General features: G+C 41.4%; 2 protein-coding genes across 3 annotated transcripts in view; both read left to right on the forward strand.

The window, feature by feature from the left end:
* LOC134537381 (uncharacterized) overlaps positions 1-17,649 on the forward strand; it is an 843,397-nt gene that overhangs the window by 309,420 nt on the left and 516,328 nt on the right. The gene's annotated exons all lie outside the window — the stretch shown is intronic.
* Positions 370-17,224, forward strand: LOC134537356 (src substrate cortactin). 2 transcript variants are annotated; one of them, XM_063377704.1, is made up of 12 exons: positions 370-534; positions 2,904-3,072; positions 3,734-3,853; positions 5,529-5,649; positions 7,165-7,330; positions 8,345-8,455; positions 9,839-9,960; positions 11,265-11,379; positions 11,984-12,210; positions 13,071-13,383; positions 14,298-14,353; positions 14,732-17,224. In XM_063377704.1, exons 2-12 carry the CDS (start codon positions 2,909-2,911, stop codon positions 14,810-14,812), a joined length of 1,596 nt encoding a protein of 531 aa, XP_063233774.1. In that variant the 5' UTR covers positions 370-534; positions 2,904-2,908; the 3' UTR covers positions 14,813-17,224. The 2 variants fall into 2 exon arrangements, with proteins under 2 accessions (XP_063233774.1, XP_063233775.1); XM_063377705.1 differs by lacking the exon at positions 8,345-8,455.

Consider the following 17,649-nt stretch of genomic DNA (forward strand, 5'->3'; position numbering starts at 1 on the left):
ACCACGATCCTGACTTAACAATAAAAGAAAAAAATATGGCTTAAATAGTATCATAGTTAGATTAGAATTTGAACTGATAATTGCGGCAAAATTACAAGTTATTACTATTTATTCAAGCCCATACAAAGCTTCAAATAAATTAAAAAACCTAAACTTTACCAGAAGTTTAATACTTTTTTTTAATTACCTACTTTTATATGAAACTTATATTTAGCAATGAAAAGGATACCTTTAACTAGCGCCGTTAGTTCTCAAGCCGCCACAAGGTAAATTGCTAGACCCATTTATATGACTGTGGTCCCGACCCCCTGGAGCTTTCACAACAGTGTCTGACTTCCATCTATGATTTTACCTGCAGGGGGTTTCTTTCTTCGTCCAAACGTCACAACTTGTCATTGGTTTCCCATGTAAACTGGTAAACACCTGATAAGATGGTCTTCCCGTAAACGACGTTTGGGCGTGCCGGAATCTGTTCTCATTTTAATATTAATCAGCAGTGTTAATATTTTATTTCAACGAAGCATTTTTTGAAAGGTGCGTTTTTACTAATTGTTGACTTCAAAGATAATCTTATCAAATACATTATGTAAAGTAGTTTAAGTTATATTAAATCTTTCTGTATTTCTTTCCCAAACTTATTTTAAAAGAGTTTTAGTTTGAATACATTAAAGGCTTCTCTGTATTGCGAATTTAAATACCATACTTATGTAAATATATAAGCTTAGAAAAACAGTTTTAACGCATGACATGTAAGTATATACTTTAGAAAATAGTGGCAATGGAAGATACAAATCGTTCTGAGTGTAGGATGATGCATGATAAAGGCAGGCGGCTGGGAGATGAACTGGTAAAAGATTATGAGAAGTGGGGAAGAAAACTAAAGGATGTGTTTATGATAAGACTGTTATAGGGTGGGGTCAAGGGAAACGAGGGTTATCTTAATAGTTATACGATAAGAGTCCAGGGATAGAAGGGATTGCAATACTAAGGGTAAAGAGGATCAGGGGTATGGGGTAAGGTAATGGAGACAGAGGCAGATACATGGTGGGTGAAATGACAGGCAACACGGCTTCAGGAGAGATTTTTCTGTGAAACAAAAATTGCTGGGTTCGTCGACATCAAGGTCATTATATACTACGAGAAGTTTTGAGAAGAGAATGTAGCATTCAGGGCTCTGCGTACCTTGGCACACTCACAGTGTGCAGAGCTTCAGAAAAAAATACCGCATAATTTAAAAACTGCTCAAGATATCAAATTGGTATCTGTTTACGAAAATCATTTAAGAATACGCAAATGAAAGACGAGTAGTTTTGTTACCTTATTTCGTTCGTAAACTGTATTTTAGAAGAGAAAAAATTGCTTAAATGTGTGTTTTGAGAATAATTTGTAGGCATGAAACATGTAAAAATATTTGAAAGTTCTGAGGGGACTTGCATTACACCTTTATATTGATGGTCACAGCTCAAATATATTAGTTATCCTTTGCATGACGAGAAGACTGCACACCTTGTGCTTAGAGGTGATAATGCGCTAGAAGCTACAACGCACGTCGCACTGACACACATACACTTCTGACTAGGCAGGCTCCTTAAGGGGCCCGCCTCGTCAGGGGGTATGTGTGTTAGTGAGGCGGGATGATAAGCGCGACGCTCGCTGGTGCTTCCAGCGCGGTATAGCCTCTAAGCGCAAGTCTCTGAACTGGCGCGCATTCGTCTCGTCGTCACAGGATAACTGTGAAATTTGAGTGGTGACGTAACATTATATGGCGGAGAAATGAAGATAAAGGTGTTATGCAAGCCCCTTAAGTGCTTTCAAGAATCTGTACTGATTGTTTTATGCCTAAAAATTACTCTGAAAACACGCGTTTTAGGCATTTTAACACTTCTAAAAATACAGTTTAAAAACTTAATCCGAAATTAAAAGTACTTTTCGGCCCTCAGCGAACTCTTAAATGCTATTCGTAAATTGGTCCCACTCGGATATCTTGAGTAGTTTTGAAATCGCGTTGTTTTTCCTGAAGCTCTGCACACCGTATGTGTGCCCAGGTAGGCGGGCCCCTTAACGGAATGAACGGATGGGAGGAACTGGAATACCCAGAGGATCCCACTAGCTCATTCGTGTTTCCCACATGCTATGAATCCATGTTTGACCCGGCTGGGAATCAAACTGGAATTCGACAGCCGTGGGCGGCTGGAAGAGACGGAAGCGGCAAACGGGGAGAGCAGGTGGATGCATGTTTCATTGACTTGGATAAGGAACCACACAGGAGTCTAATTGAGAAGGTTGAAATGGTGATCAGTGATTCAGAGAGATGTTAATTTTCCAAAATATGTGTTTTGAGAAAATTTTCCCGTGATTTACAGAAAAATTTTCTCCACTGTTTCAAAATGTACCAAACTTCACTTACACAGAAATAACACAAATTTAGTAAACATTTGCATACATAGCCTGGTAAAGAAAAACTAAATCTGCTGTAATATAATGGTTACTTAAAATTTTACAAGTAATATAAAAAAATTTTAATAGAGGATTAAATACTTAACACTGTACACGCATACGGGCTGCAGCATAGAAATATTTTACTATTATCTTATATCATCCTAGGTTACATTATATCATGTAAATCTGTGTTGTTGGAGTATAGAAAATTTTTCCGAAGAGCATGCTATATTTTTCCAATATATTATCCCGCTCATTTCCAGCAACTAAGGTGGTGAACAGGGCGAGGACTTTCTGAGGGATAGCAGAAGTGGGTGGGGTGCTCACACAGAGTGCTGCTTGACTACTCGAGTAGACGATTGCCAACGGTAATTGCTCTCGCAGGAGTCTCAGGACGGTCACTGACGTCACCTCAGTAATTCAGTGTGCAGTAATCGATGTGGTGTTCCTCGTCCCGTGCGCAGGCGCCATGTGGAAGGCAACCGCCGGGACGCAGGTCGACGTGTCGAACGGCGACGACGGCAGCGACGACTGGGACACGGACCCGGACTTCGTGAACGACGTGACGGAGCAGGAGCAGCGCTGGGGCTCCTGCACGGTGCAGGGGTCCGGCCGGACGGCCGGCGCCATCGAGTGAGTGCCTTGCAGCGGCGTCGACAGTTCGCACCACTAGACACTTTAGTTTAATGAATCTAGTCCACATTAACATTTAAAAACAATCTTTCATTACAAACAGCAGTGTCTTGATTAACCGAGTTAACATGGACCGTGGCAACCTTTGATAAGCAAAAAGTCTGATAACACGAAAAAAAAATAATAAAAAAAATTCTTGGTTTTCAGTTAGCCCAGAGATATAATTTTTCAGGGTGGTGATCACAATTTTTTTTTTTTTTTTCCGATGTAGAGTCTTTCATGTCACTTAATGATTCACCCAAGGAGTTACCCTCTCCTTTAAATTTTGCCTTTGCTTTTCAGCTTTTTAAGAAGTGAACCACAAACTCGCTGACGCCAATGCTGGGGTTTCTCTGAGGGTTGTTTTGGCCAGATAACTTTAGGGGGGGGTGTTTAGAGTTTTAAGGTCTGCCCTATTCTCAGCACTGTGGTATTGGTTTTCTCATGCGTCTCTAGCAAAGAGAGGGGTTACACCATGTTGAAAGACGCTGCTGTTTTGTGTTCAGGTAAAAACACTTTTGCAATTTGTTGCCTGTTAGCCATTGACGTAGTGGAACGGCTCGTTGCCGCCATGTTTGCGACTGCCCTAGAGACAGCGCCTGTACTGTGTTCTGGTTCGCAGCATGAATGCCCTGCGGGAGGAGACCACTAAAGCGGATGCTCAGTTGAAGAAAAAGCAGTTGGAAGAAGGGCCGAAGGCAGCGTTCGGATACGGCGGCAAGTTTGGCGTGCAGGCAGACAGGTGAGTGCCACGGCTCGTGTGGACGCGTGCTGCCCTCGGCACTTTGGTAGTCGTGTGGCCCAGGTTCTCTCTCGAACCATGTGGAGATGTTTACCCACATGCGTCTTTATAACAAGTTTTACGACTAAACTTTTAATTTAATTCTTAACCACGGGTAAGTCACTATATGCCCGAGCTCTTAGTCCAGCAGTCGGTACTCCTGCCTGGCGGGCAAGAAGTCATGGGTGCGATCCCCGACCTGGTCAGGGGATGTTTCAGTTGTGAAAATACCCTTCCTGGGTTCAGGGCAAGATGTTATGTTATTCTTTTCCTCCAAACTGCAGAATGCAATTGTCAACCATTACAGAATCACCCTGCCATGATAACCTGTAGCGCTGTTGCTTCCACCACAGCTGCACTCTAGGGCCGGTATTCCAACACACCAAAATAAGGGTTTTGGTGTTGAATATGCTGCATCTGTACCCTAATCGCGTTACTAAGACATGCCAGTCCTTTATTTATAGGGAACGGATTTTGGTGTCCTATCTGTGGCCCAAAATTTCACGCATGCACAGAGCTCACTTTTTCGTTGATTTCGTCCAGATGACGGATCTGCGTCTGGTTCCATTAACTCGTATATAGTCATTTTTGTGATCATCGGGGGTCGTACCAAGCGAGTTGGTAAATCGGATGAAACTTCATGATAGCGAAACTATCCTGGAATACGTTTTGTACATTTTACTGGTCATAACAAGAAGTAATCGCAACTTTAAAATTACTTGAAAAATTTCAAAGGCCGTTCTATTTTTTTTTTGCGATGTTGCTCTTATATCTAGTATTTTTGACATAACAATTGTATCAGTGGTTGCAAAATGTCCTCCAGAATGCATTGAAACCAGTTTCTACCCTCGCACAGTTAAATGTAATTTATCATGTATTTTGTAGTAAATGGATTGGAAAAAATTAATATTTTGTTGTTTGATCATGCATCTTTATTAGTAAATTTTTTTTTTCATTAATAACCATTTCAGACACACAAAAATTCTATTTGATTTTTATATTTCTGTGTAGTTTTGTTTTAGACTTACTTATTACTAATGATTTTATAATATAAGTGTATTATGTGTTGGTCAAAATGAGACTATTTTAGTGAAATAAGCATTAAGAAATATTTTAGTTACATAGTTGTTGAATAAATACACTACCTATTAATTTTTTTATGAATAAAGACAGTGTATGAAAATAAAAAAAGTAATAAACCCGAAATCTCCTGTTTTAAAAAACAGAAAATCTTATTGAATCTTGTTCCTACGTAATAAGCACACACGCCACAGCAGATGTCTTTCTATCGTCTTGGTTGATGTCCTGTGCTAACATTCCTGATGACTTCTCAGCATTCGTGTATGCGGGAGTGCCAGGGGTAGCAGTTTGTTGTGGATTGGCGCAAGGGCGTCGCTAGCCGATGGCCAGCCGATGGCCTAGCGAGGGGGCAAGTTGTAGGAAAAGTATGTATTTTTTTGCATTTGGCTACATTTTTTTGAATCTCTAGGGCTCTGGGGGGGGGGGATAACCGCCCCCCCCCCTCCTCCTCCCCCCCCCCTCCGGCGACACCCTTGGCATTGTCGGCCCTACAAGAAGAGGGAGGTTGAGGGCAGATGAAGGCGTGTTGTGAGGAGTTGTGGATGACTGTTCCCAGAATGGACGAGTCGGCAGTGGGCCACGACTACGTTGCGAAAGTGGAGAAGCACGTTTCGCAGAAAGACTACAGCGCCGGCTTCGGGGGAAAGTTCGGCGTGCAGACGGATCGTGTGGACAAGGTAAAGCTTCCGACCTGGATTACTCTCGGATTAACATTCTGCGAAGATGCGTTTTCCAACGTCCTTTATTTATTTATTTTTTTTTAATTTTGTGCTTATTTACCATTTGTATGTTCTGTATTGAATTTTAGTAGTTTATTTTATTTTTTTAAATGGTTATTGAAGTTATTGGTAATTTTTTTGTGGGCCCCCTTGCCCCACTGCTGCTGGTATTAAGGGCAGTCAGGGTGATTGAGAGATCATGGATCAAGTCTCTCTTAGTACTCCATGTGTAGGTTTTAGTGTTCGGTTTATCGACCAATATCCTGATGTCTTTGCAAGTATTCAGATTAAACTAGGGAATGTTTTACTACTATTTCAGTAACAAAATTTTGGGTTCTTACTGCACTTTTAAGACTGTGAAAGTTCTAAATACATTTCACATTACAGTAAATCCCCATGAATAAGACTTGCTGCCCCTGGAAACTTCCCCTCGCAGCACTGTACATGAACTATTAGGATAATTCGGACAAAATATCACAACAGTAATGATAAAAATCTTCTTGATAATATTTAAAAATTATTTAAAGAGGTACTCTGTTTTATCGCATAATTGTCACACATTTTATACTAAAAATAAGTTTGAAAAATAGGGGTGCGACGTTTATGCGAGATAAAAAAAATTTTTGTTTGGTAAAGTTATTCATAAAAACAAAACCCATTCGTGGAGAGTATGTTTATTTAAAATGTGAAGTATATAGGAGCACGTCAAACAATTTAAATTAATACCTAAGTAATGCAACAAAAATCTTTTTACAATGTTAAATAGAAAAAAAAAATTTGTGACCCGAATGTGAGCCTGAACACGCATTACTATCATCGTAGTACACACTTACCACGAAAGAGAGCGGGCCATCAGATGTAGTTAACTCGGCACTCGACAGAGAGCGCGCGTTGCATGCAATCTGCGAGATATCGATATTCGACTACGTATTGTGCGCGCGCTCTATACTGGAAGCAACATAACCAAACATGAATGAAGCCAACTAGCGCTGGCTTCATTTTTTATAAGCGGTACACCGTGGCGACATAAACGAAAAAGAAATAGTTAAAACGTTTAAAAAGTCTTTAAAGGAAAATTTACACACCAGACAACTTCGTATTTCTGTTAATTAAATAAGCAAGCGGTAATGTCCGAATAAATATTAATTAGATTTCTACTTTAAAATACATCGTTTTATACGGAAAAAATACCCACACCAAGCGCTCGGAATCTAATAGCGGGACCAAAAACATCATGCGACGTTTACGCGGGTGGTATTTTTATCCACATTTTGACGCCCTAAAATATAGGTGTGACGATTATGCATTAAAAGAGGGTATTTTTTTATGGCACATTACACAAGACACCTTTTAAAATACTTAAAAATCGTACATTTTCAAAAAGAGTAAGAGACGAAGTATCAGTGCGCCTCAAGTGTAAGTGTGTGCCGAGGCCTGGAGGGGTACTGACCCGCCGCGGGGGGGGGTGTGCAGAGTGCGCAGGGCTGGGAGTACAAGGAGAAGCTGCAGAAGCACGTGTCGCAGAAGGACTACAGCTCGGGCTTCGGGGGCAAGTTCGGGGTGCAGGCGGACCGCCAGGACAAGTCGGCCGTCGGCTGGGACCACGTCGAGAAGCTCGAGAAGCACGAGTCGCAGAAGGGTGAGTGGCGAGGGTGTTCGCAACGTCCAAGGTCCGTTCAAGAGTTGGCTTGTCGCAGTCCCAATCAACCGTCTGTTGATAATGGGCACATTTTCCACCATAACCCAACCTTTGGGATCAGAAACACTCTAAATAAAAAAAAAAGTATTGATTTTTCATATTTTTTGAAATTTTGGATTTTTAACACCTCTTCCTTCCTCCCTTCCCAATTAGGGGCACAGCCGACCCCAGCGAAAATTTCCAAATTTCCACCTGGCCCCAACCTCATGGATAAACAAAGAGCATTGTTTTTACACATAGCTGGAAATTAGTGATTTTTGACTCTCTGACCACCCCCCCCCCCCCCCAACTCCCCCTTAACACTTAGGTCTTAAAGTTATCAAAATATTGTACTGTCAGAGGGTCTTTATATTTATGCAAAATTTCAATACATTTGAACATCAAAAAGTTAGTAAAAATTAAATGGAAAGTTTTTATTACATAGTTAATTCATTCATACGTATACAAGTCAGGCTGATAAAAGCATAGTAAAAACATTTATTTATTATAAATAATAGTGATAAAAATTATATTTGTAAACTTTTTTAAGTGTATTTATATAAGTGGTTATTTTCCCTTGTGTATATTTATTTTCATTATATTTTTTTTTATTTAATAAATAATTAATACATATTAGTAAATTAGAATAACCATTCAGCATATCTTTTTTTTAAATTTATTAATTAAAATCCATCTAGATTATTTTACTAAATTAAAATAACTAATTTTATACAAGTTTTTATATTAATATTGAATACTGAGTATTTATTTAAATTTTTTAATTTGATTGAACATATACTTTACCAACCATATTTATAATATAATTGGAGTTCTTTTATCATCTGGTTTATATTAATTATTCTCATGCCACGCGAGTATAACTTGTGACGAGCGTGCACAAGCACACGCACCCACCTTAGTTGTTAGGAAGTAGTGGTGCCAGCTGGTGTGACCTTGTGTTGGTGCCCCTGCCAGACTACGCGCTAGGATTCGGGGGCAAGTTCGGCCTGCAGACGGACAGGCAGGACAGTTCTGCCGTCGGGTGGGATCACGTGGAGCGTCCGGAGAAGCACGCGAGCCAGAGAGGTAACGCGGCGTGACGCCCGGTGGCGGTTCCTGCAGCCTTCGCGTGCTTCTGTGGTCCCTGTAGCGCCTGCGTCGTGTTGGCAGTTCGACGACGTCACTTCTAGAGTAACACTCGACTGTAGAGACTCACCCACTCGCTGAAACAAAACTAACAAAGTAAACATTCTTCCCTGCTGCCTTGAAGCATGCGATAATAACCACTACCGATGCTCTTTAACCCACTGCAGTAGTGTCATGGTACACAGCTTGCTTGGTAAAATAATTTTTTTTCTTTAATATCAAACATAATTTTAAAACCACTAAACATTCTTATCTAACCTCTTTAAGTAAATAAGCATGACTAAAATGCACAGTAGTAACATTTTAGCTGTCTAACCGTAACATGTGACAGTACATAGAGAAAAAATGTACTCCTTTATCGTGTTTTACTTATTTCTTAATTTTTGTCTTAGATGTTCATTTTGACCATTTCTTTCCCTAATTATAATGATGATGACATTTTAAAAATCCTATTTTTAAATTTTAGTTTTTCTTCTATTGCACAAGGAAATTGTCGGTAGGAATTTTTACATGTATGTAAAATGGTACATATTTATAAAATACGTACAATAGTAGATGCCATTAAATGGTATAGTTAGCTGTTCATTTGACTGGATGCAAAACTTGTGATGAAAATTATAAATGACAAGTGATATGTGACGTTATTGTTCTGCTTCTTTGTTTGCTTTTAAGCTTTTGTTTCGTCCTTCATTCGTGTGACTGTGTGTTATTCTTCCGGTGTGACTTCAAACCTGTTTGTGTGGTGTTTCATCCTCAAGTAAAATTTTTATGAATTAAGAATAGGAAATGATTTTCTGCTAATAAAAACTGTGTTAATCTAATCCAGTCCACAGATTATTTGAGCAAGTACACTCTTTACTTACTGCCTAGAACGGGTTGTGTTTGTGTCAAAGTGTGGTATCGTCGGTAAGCACACGGCTCTGAACTGGTTCAAAGTCGTTTTATAGTGCGTAAGGTGGTGACCCTGATATTTAATTGGTAGATTTACTGTAGCAAAATCAGTGCTGATATCCATCTTAGTTTTGCATGTGCCGACACCTGTACGATGGTTATCTCTTTCTTTGTCTCTCTTTCATACACACACGTGTGTGTTTCTGTGTAAGGGTCCTGACTGATCGGTGATTATTGAAGCAATATTTCCCAAGGGAAGTTGACCACCCCCTGACGAAGGCTCGACCCGCGAGCTCCGAGAAGGAGTGTCCGCGCCAACCCCCTCCCTCGTGTGCGCGACGGTGCGTGTGAGGCTCGAGGGGTGATGGTGGCTCCGGAGGAGGCATGCTGGGACGCCGCAGACCAGGGTCTGAGGCGCTGGTGGTGTTGCAGACTACGCGGTGGGCTTCGGGGGCAAGTTCGGGGTGCAGGCGGACCGCCAGGACAAGTCCGCCGTCGGCTGGGACCACCACGAGAGCCTGCACAAGCACGAGAGCCAGGTGGACCACAAGAAGGTGAGAGCGTGTGCCGAGCGCCGCCTGTCCGGCCCCGGGGGGTGGTCGCCTCCCACGTGCTTGCCGTCAGCCACCTCCCCCTCACCTCTCGCCGGGTTCGACTGGCCTCGTCGTGGACTGAAGCGAGGCCACGAGTTCAGGGTGTCCACCACAAGGAAAAAATATTTCGTACCAACTTAGGCGAGAAAAAAATTACTAAATTATAATTTTTTATGGTTTTAACAATTTAGGAAGTTATGGCATTGTAATGCTTGAACTTAAATACCACACCACACACACATAAATTCCATAGATTTTAAAAATAATTACGCTTAATAATAAAACATATTGGAGTTACTGTAATATTATTATATTAAAGTACTAGATCTGAGCCTAATTGTACTAGACCACTAAAAAACTTATAAAAGTACTAGATCTAGTAGGAAAGTGCTAACTGTGGACACCCTGCAGGAGTTAGCCCACTGTGCCTTGAAGCGTGGAAGACTGGCCAGTTGAAGCGGTCCAGTCTGACGGCTAGAACATTCGTGCTGGTGCGTTGCGGTGGGAAGTTAGCTGCACTGCGCTCGCACTTGCACTCACGTTGCGTGGATTCACTTCCTGACGCGCTGCCTGCCGCGACTGTCTGGCACCCTGTGCGTAGTCACAGTTGCATTGTGGGACTTGAGGTGGGAGGCGCAGAGCTTGTGGAGGTTGTATCGGGTCTTTCAATGTTATCTTTGCTTGCCACGTGGTGTGATTGCTTTTCAAAGTCACGGAAAACTCTCTTTCAGTCCTGCATGCATTTTCAGTTGGATGTATCATCACATCATCTACAGTTTCAAAATAATTTTTTTTCGATCAGTCTGTAGACTAGGAAGTAATATTCTAAAATATTTGAAGTGTTTTATTTATGTATTTTTATTTATTTATTTATTTGGAATTTATCACATGCGCACCAACAGTCGTAGACTTTAGTGGTGGGCACTACATGCAATAGCAGGAACACAGTTATCACTACCAGTGTATGGACTCCCACCTCCGTCGGTACCATAGGAGGAAAACATGTACCATAGGAGGAAAACATAAGTACCATACGAGGAAAACATTTTGCACAGTCTTAGAAAAGTATTGGACATTTCAAGAAACTATGAAATCAGTTAGGTAATGAATATTTCTCCAACAGTTGGAAAATTTGTTTTGTGAGTACGTAAAACTGTAAGCGTCTCATATACAGTTTTTCTCGTGCGTCATGCGTCGAAATATTTTTGGAACTTAAAATACGATCATTGAACACAGAGTGGATACGTACTGCAACCTGCTGGCAGGGCTTCGGGGGCAAGTTCGGGGTGCAGACGGACCGCATCGACAAGTCTGCCCACGACTTCAGCGAGCAGCCCGAGCGAGTGGGCACCAACTACGAGAAGCCTAAACCAGACATAGGTAAGCTGCGTGGTGCATTCCAGTTGTTACAAGTGTTTCTTTAAAATCATTTTTTTGACGTGACGTCCAATTAATCGATGAACGCTGGCTGCAATAACTTGAAAATATAAGCCCCACCCAATTAATTTTCTTGATTTGTGTAATATTCTATGGATGAAACCTGCAATTGATGAGCGCTAGCATATTCCTCCACCATTTTTTTGACGTGATAACGTATAAAAATCAATGAACGCCGGCTGCACGCACGTAAAATTGCCACGTTCCGCCTGAGCCGAGCGTGCAAGAACCGGCCGACCACCGTGCGAGGAAAATCCTCTATAATATCAAACAGGTTGAGGCGGGGCTTTTTTAAACTAATATTTCGTGATTGAATTCAAACAAATTATTTGAAATTTAAAATTTTAAAAAAAAAACTGTAAATAACATTTGAAAATTAAAAAAAGTATGCAATTTTTCGTCAGTGTTTTCTTATGACGTTATCACGTGAAATTATCGTCCGTAAACCGACAGTACAGAAATGAAAGAAAAGCAGTGTGTTGTTTCCCCCCGGTAGCTGGCGGCAGCGGAGAGGGAGAGTAGCGGGAAGAGGGTGGTTCTGGCGCAGGCTCGTCCAAGCCGGCCAGCCTGCGGGCGCGGTTCGAGAACCTGGCGCAGCGCGAGGAGGAGGAGGCGCGGCGCAAAGCGGAGGAGGAGAAGGTGCGGCGCCAGGACCGCGAGCGCCGCGAGGAGGAGCAGGCGCGGGCGCGGGAGGAGAGACGTGTGCGGGAGCTGCTGGAGAAGGAGCGGGCCCGGGAGCAGCTGCTGGCCTCCGCCGCTCCTGTACCCCCGCAGGTCGCTACATACACCTGACAACCCTACAAGTATCAAATAAAACTTCTTCAGTCACTAAAATGTACTTAATCTTGCTTAATATTTTCAATGGGTTATTAAAATTGCAGTGTGTATTACACTTCACACTCAAACCCTTTGATGAGAAAAAAAATTACTTTTTTTTTACCAAAGGCACAAACTAAAAAATCATTAATATATTTCCTACGTTAGTCTCAATTTGTGCGTGATTACAAAAAAAATAAGAATTTTTTTTTTTATATAATTAATATTTTTGTAGCTTTGTAGACATCCTGGTCGCTCTACCGTTCACCGCTCATCTTCAGCCGAGATAGTTGAAGTTCGGAATCCCAGCCAAAAGCGATTGAGCGGTCATGTCTCTCACCTTCTGCCAAGCAACCTAGTTTCAAATCCAGACGGTATCAAAGCCGGTGGGGAACGTGACGAATGTTCCTGAGAGGTTGGTGGGTCTTTGTCGGGGTACTTCCGTTTCCCCGCCAACTGTTCTCGGTCACTGTTTCACCCCCACACCCCACCTCTAACGACCTGGATGCCTGCAAGACATTTGACATACGTTCAGTCTTTCCGTTCGTCGGAACAAGCACTTCCCAGGTTATGGTTGGTTGAAGCAGCTTGGCTTCTGGGTTGTAGCCGCGTCCTTGGCGAATAATTCACAGACATTGCAGTCGCTGTCATCAGAAGAGCAGTTACTTATTGTTACCTCAGTAGGTAACTGCCCCTTGATGATGTCGACCAAAACGTCTGTGAATTATTCGCAGAGGACGCGGCTACAACCCAGAAGCCAAGCTGCTTCAGACAATGGCCGTGAAAGCCTGGGAACATTGTTGTGTGTTGGTGGCCAGGCGGCTCCAGCAGAAGACGAAGCCCCTCGGCCGGTGAGCCAGCGGCCCGGGGTCGTGGAGGCGAGCAAGGAGTCCCCAGCCGAGGAGAGGCCTGCTAGCCCCGTCCCGCCCCCGGCAGCCACGCAGGAGCGGGCCCGGAGCCCCGCCTGCTCCCCGCCGGCGACCGAGGACAGGCTGCATGCTGGGAGGGCGAGCGGCCCCGCCCCTGCGGCCAGCCCCGCCCCCGTGGAGCCACCGCAGGAGCAGGAGCAGCAGTTGGAGGCAGACGAGGACGCAGGGTACACCGCGGTGGCACTGTACGACTACCAGGCCGGTGAGTGCCGGTGTCTCTAGGACGTGCATTCGTTAGTTTGTTTGAATGGTGGAGCACTGCTGTGCAACTACCAGAAAATGAACAAAATTTACATGAGGTGTGAGACAGAACCTTAAGAAAATATATTGCAAGTTTTTTTTTCCTTCCATTTTATACCACTCTATTTTGGATGTATAGAAATTCATTAAAATTTTAGTAAATAGTTTTTTTTATAATTTTTTTAATATTTTCAGTTTTTTTTTTTCCGGATAGTTACGAAACTTCAATGTGGCGGGCATGACATTCAGGATGGTGACAAGTTATAGAAAACAAAATGGCCGGGTCTATGATGGCAGAAAGTTCTAAAAATCCAAAATGGTCACCGGGGTCAGGGTTAAAGGTTTTGGGTTCTAGACTCTTCTGCCATCTTTTTTTTCTAGAACTGATTGAAATCTTGAATTATGATGTTATGTTTGGACTATTGATATTTTGTAAATATTATCTAATAAAAAATTGCACTTATGTCATGGAGCTTGGAGACCAGGGTTCAAACATGACAAGTTCATTAAAATTGTGTGTATATATTACTATATTTTGCATATGTGATGTGTCAAAGAATGGTTTCGCAATTTTTAAATAAATTTTATTCATAAAATATTCTTTATTTGTGATTAATTTGATTTTGGATTTGAAATGTGGTTTGAATAAAGGAGAAAAGAAATGGAAAACAGGATTTGCAGAATCCTACAATTCAGTACTTGGTTCTCAATGTGGTCTGTTCACTCTGCCTAGATACTGTTTCAACTCAATAGTCTAAACTGCCAGTATTGAAAGAAGCTGTCGTTATGAGAAGTTACCATACTTAGGCCAAACTGTGACTTTTCTCTAAAAAAAAAATAATTTACCTAGATGTGATATTTTGTTTTATTTTGCAGCTGCCGAAGATGAGATCTCTTTTGATCCAGATGATGTTATAACCCACATTGAAATGGTAAGTATTACTTGTGTGGAAATTTTCAGTTGAAACGAGATGACTTGGTTTTTTTGTTGTAGTTGAGTTTAATCTTTTATCGGATCACTTTTAAACCGCAAATGCTTGCTAATTTGCTCATTTATTTTATATTTTATATATTATATTTTACAAATATTTTATCGTAAAAAATGTGACATATAATTATCACCACTATTTTGTAAGAGTATTTCAAAACAGGATGTATAAATATAAAATCAATAACACCGGAAGCTTCTATTTCAAAAATAAAATTGGACTACGAATAAAACCGTAAAAAATTGCATATTGTAATAGACGGGACTGACTAGTGTGAAAAGTAAGGACTGACTGAGAAGCGGGACCCGGTTGTTGCCGCAGATCGATGAGGGCTGGTGGCGGGGGTTCTGCCGAGGCCAGTACGGTCTGTTCCCGGCCAACTACGTCCAGCTGCAGCAGTGAGCGAGGGGAGGGGCAGTGCAGAGCCGACTGTGATAACGCGTACTTACAAGCTTCCAGGAGCAAATAGCCGTCCCTGGAGGTCGTGTCCGCCCGGCCGAGGGTCGCCTGTAGCTCTGCTCCTCGCGCTCCTCGACTGTCTGCCGTTTTCAGTCTACCTTTGCCTTGCATTAGAGTTCAGGAGTTAGTTTTCATGCTGAGGTTGACTTAGTATTCAGAGGAGTTTTCCTACCTGGGACTGATTACAGTGTTGTTTGTTTACAAAGAATGAAAAATGTCAAAAAATTCCTTGCTCAAATGCTCTCTCTCTCTGTCTCTATATCTCACTTTCTTTCTCCTGAAAAAAAATAGAGAGATATAAGGGACAGATAGAGTATAGGAAGACAGAGATACAGACATGGAGAGCAAAATAGACATAAAGAGACAGAGAGAGTGAGAGAGAGTTGTTATTTTTGTTTAATAATATTTATTTACTAGTAATACTGTGTCAACTAAAAGTGAGATTAAACACAAAATATAACTAATTTTTTTCGGAAATGTTTTAAAAACACAACCTCAATTTTTTTTGTACATTTTTAACTAACCAATAATATAATACAAGCACAAATAATTTTTCTATAAGATTCAGTCCATCACATTAGCGGTCCAGGTATACAAATATTTACTGTAGTCTTTCCCCCTCTAAGTGAAAATAGCAGGTAGTGTTTATTCTCACCGCATTAGCAGTCATCGTGCACTCGACTGTGCGAGTGGTTGTGGAGCGAGCTACAGCCGTAGGACACGACCTCCCAGTGGCTGGTGTGACGGGTAGTAGTGATGTTACGGAATGCTGAGTACATTGTGTGGTGTGTGTGAACTACGAATTTCTTTTGCAATCTTCATGTTAAAATACCAAGATAACTAGCATTATGATATAAATTGTTAATCCATAAATAATGGGGATCCTTACCTGTCCTTTTATATTGATAATTTTTTTGTGTGCGCACATTAACTTTTGGCATGACAGGTAATAATTAATATCTCAAGTTTTTTACGTAGTGAACGCTGGGAGAAGGAAAATTTCACCCATTGACTACAGATGTTATCATGCTTGGTTACACTAGACGGAGTATTACCGTTGAGTGGTCAGAAATAGATCCCAAGCCCTGCCCAGCTATAATATTCTTCATGCGGACTCTGCTTGAAAATTTGAAAATTATAAACTGTTTTATCTTTATAGTGTTCATGAATATTTGGTAGTATTATAGTGTAGGTATATCGACTACGATGCATATTGGGGTGCAATATGATGTGTATTTTTATGCGACAAGTGAAGTTATGCTTATTTACACCATGTAAAGCCTAAAAAAATGATTTACTATGTTTACAGTCAAAAAATATTTGTGTCAATATAATTGTGTAAAAGGACATTGTAGCCAGTTTAAAAATATGTATATTATGGTGCCTAATGCTGTTCTTTCTGTAAAGATTTTCTTACTGTGAACCATACTTCATGCTGCTCAGAAAAATTAATATTTATTTCCGCTGTAGGAAAGTTAAATTTGAAGGAAGAAAAAAAAGTTAAATTGCTCGGCAAAGCTGTCAATGCCACTTCACCCTACGTCATTAAGGCTCTGGGCTTGCGTTTAAGGTGGGGTAGATAAATGCCAAACACCTTTTAATAAACAGGATAAGGGATAACTACCCGCCCGAGAATCTGGCGTTTTTTTGTCGGCACCCACGGGCGGTTGGCTCTTCTTCGTTACTGACATGTGGTCGCTTGGTCAGCATTGTCAGTCGCAGCACACGACACGCGCCGACATCCCGCCGCGGTGTCCCGGGCTCCTGGTTCATGGTGTATTGTGACCAACCTCTTCCTGACCTCGTATTCATTTAGCCCACCCGTACTTGGCTACGTACACGCTCGTAGATTACTACATGAGCTTTGTTAAGTCCTAGGAAGAGAGTTCCGTAAATCCTGCTCAGAAAGAATCCAACTGCTTCAGCAAAGCCTAGTGTTCCGACGTAACAGCTGCCAAACAAAAATTGGTTTGGACGTGAGTCAAGAGTAGTGGGATGAACAAGTTGATGATTATAATTTAGCAACTTTATGCGCACAGTACGTATTTTGGAAATAAATTGTAGTTTTGTACAGTCGGTATTCAGCGATGACGGAGAAGGGACGGGGCTGGAAGATATCATCTCTCTTACAGAGTATTAGTTTTTAACTAGAGATGTACATGCATACATATTCTTTTTAATACTAACAGTAATATTTTCTCATGTAATGAAATCTTGTTGAATGTGTGTTTTTTGCATACCTATGTGAGAATGTTAAGTAATTGTGTTTTGCTGATTTCTGTTTTATAAATCCTTTTGGGTAGATTATGTAGTTATGATGAATTTTTATTGGAAATACAAGCATATTTGTATAAAGTATGTCTCAAATTTTATTTTCAGAGCAAGTTGTTAATGTTGATGTGATGCCACACATGATCCGGAGATCCTCTTGAGGAAAATCTGTGCATGCATTCAGCAGTCCAGAGGTGATTCGGCATCGTCAGACGATTTATTGGCTGGTTGGAGTTTTACAATTGCAGAGAACGACCTTTGGTTCTGCAAGTGATCAGTTCATAATGTGCTATTTTAGTTGTGTGCAGTCATTCTCGGTGAATTCCGAAGGCCATGACTGCATCGTTGTTACCTCGGAGACTTTACTCTGCCGTTGCATGGAGTCAGGAGGACGAGGGTAGGATAGAGCAGTCTAAAGACAGCTTGAGTCTGATTGTTACCACTGTACGCACCCGTAAAGCTGTGTTGTATCCATCACCTTCATCTTGCTCAGTGCTACAGAACTTGCA

This window comes from Bacillus rossius, chromosome 12 (assembly GCF_032445375.1).
Source record: "Bacillus rossius redtenbacheri isolate Brsri chromosome 12, Brsri_v3, whole genome shotgun sequence".
NCBI lineage: Eukaryota > Metazoa > Arthropoda > Insecta > Phasmatodea > Bacillidae > Bacillus > Bacillus rossius.

Bases quoted from the DNA above. Each gene is read 5' to 3' on its own strand.
- LOC134537356 (XM_063377704.1), top strand. From the start codon at position 2,909: ATGTGGAAGGCAACCGCCGGGACGCAGGTCGACGTGTCGAACGGCGAC. The intron at 8,456-9,838 runs GTAACGCGGCGT...GTGGTGTTGCAG, and splicing joins GAAGCACGCGAGCCAGAGAG to ACTACGCGGTGGGCTTCGGG. The intron at 14,354-14,731 runs GTAAGTATTACT...TTGTTGCCGCAG, and splicing joins TTATAACCCACATTGAAATG to ATCGATGAGGGCTGGTGGCG.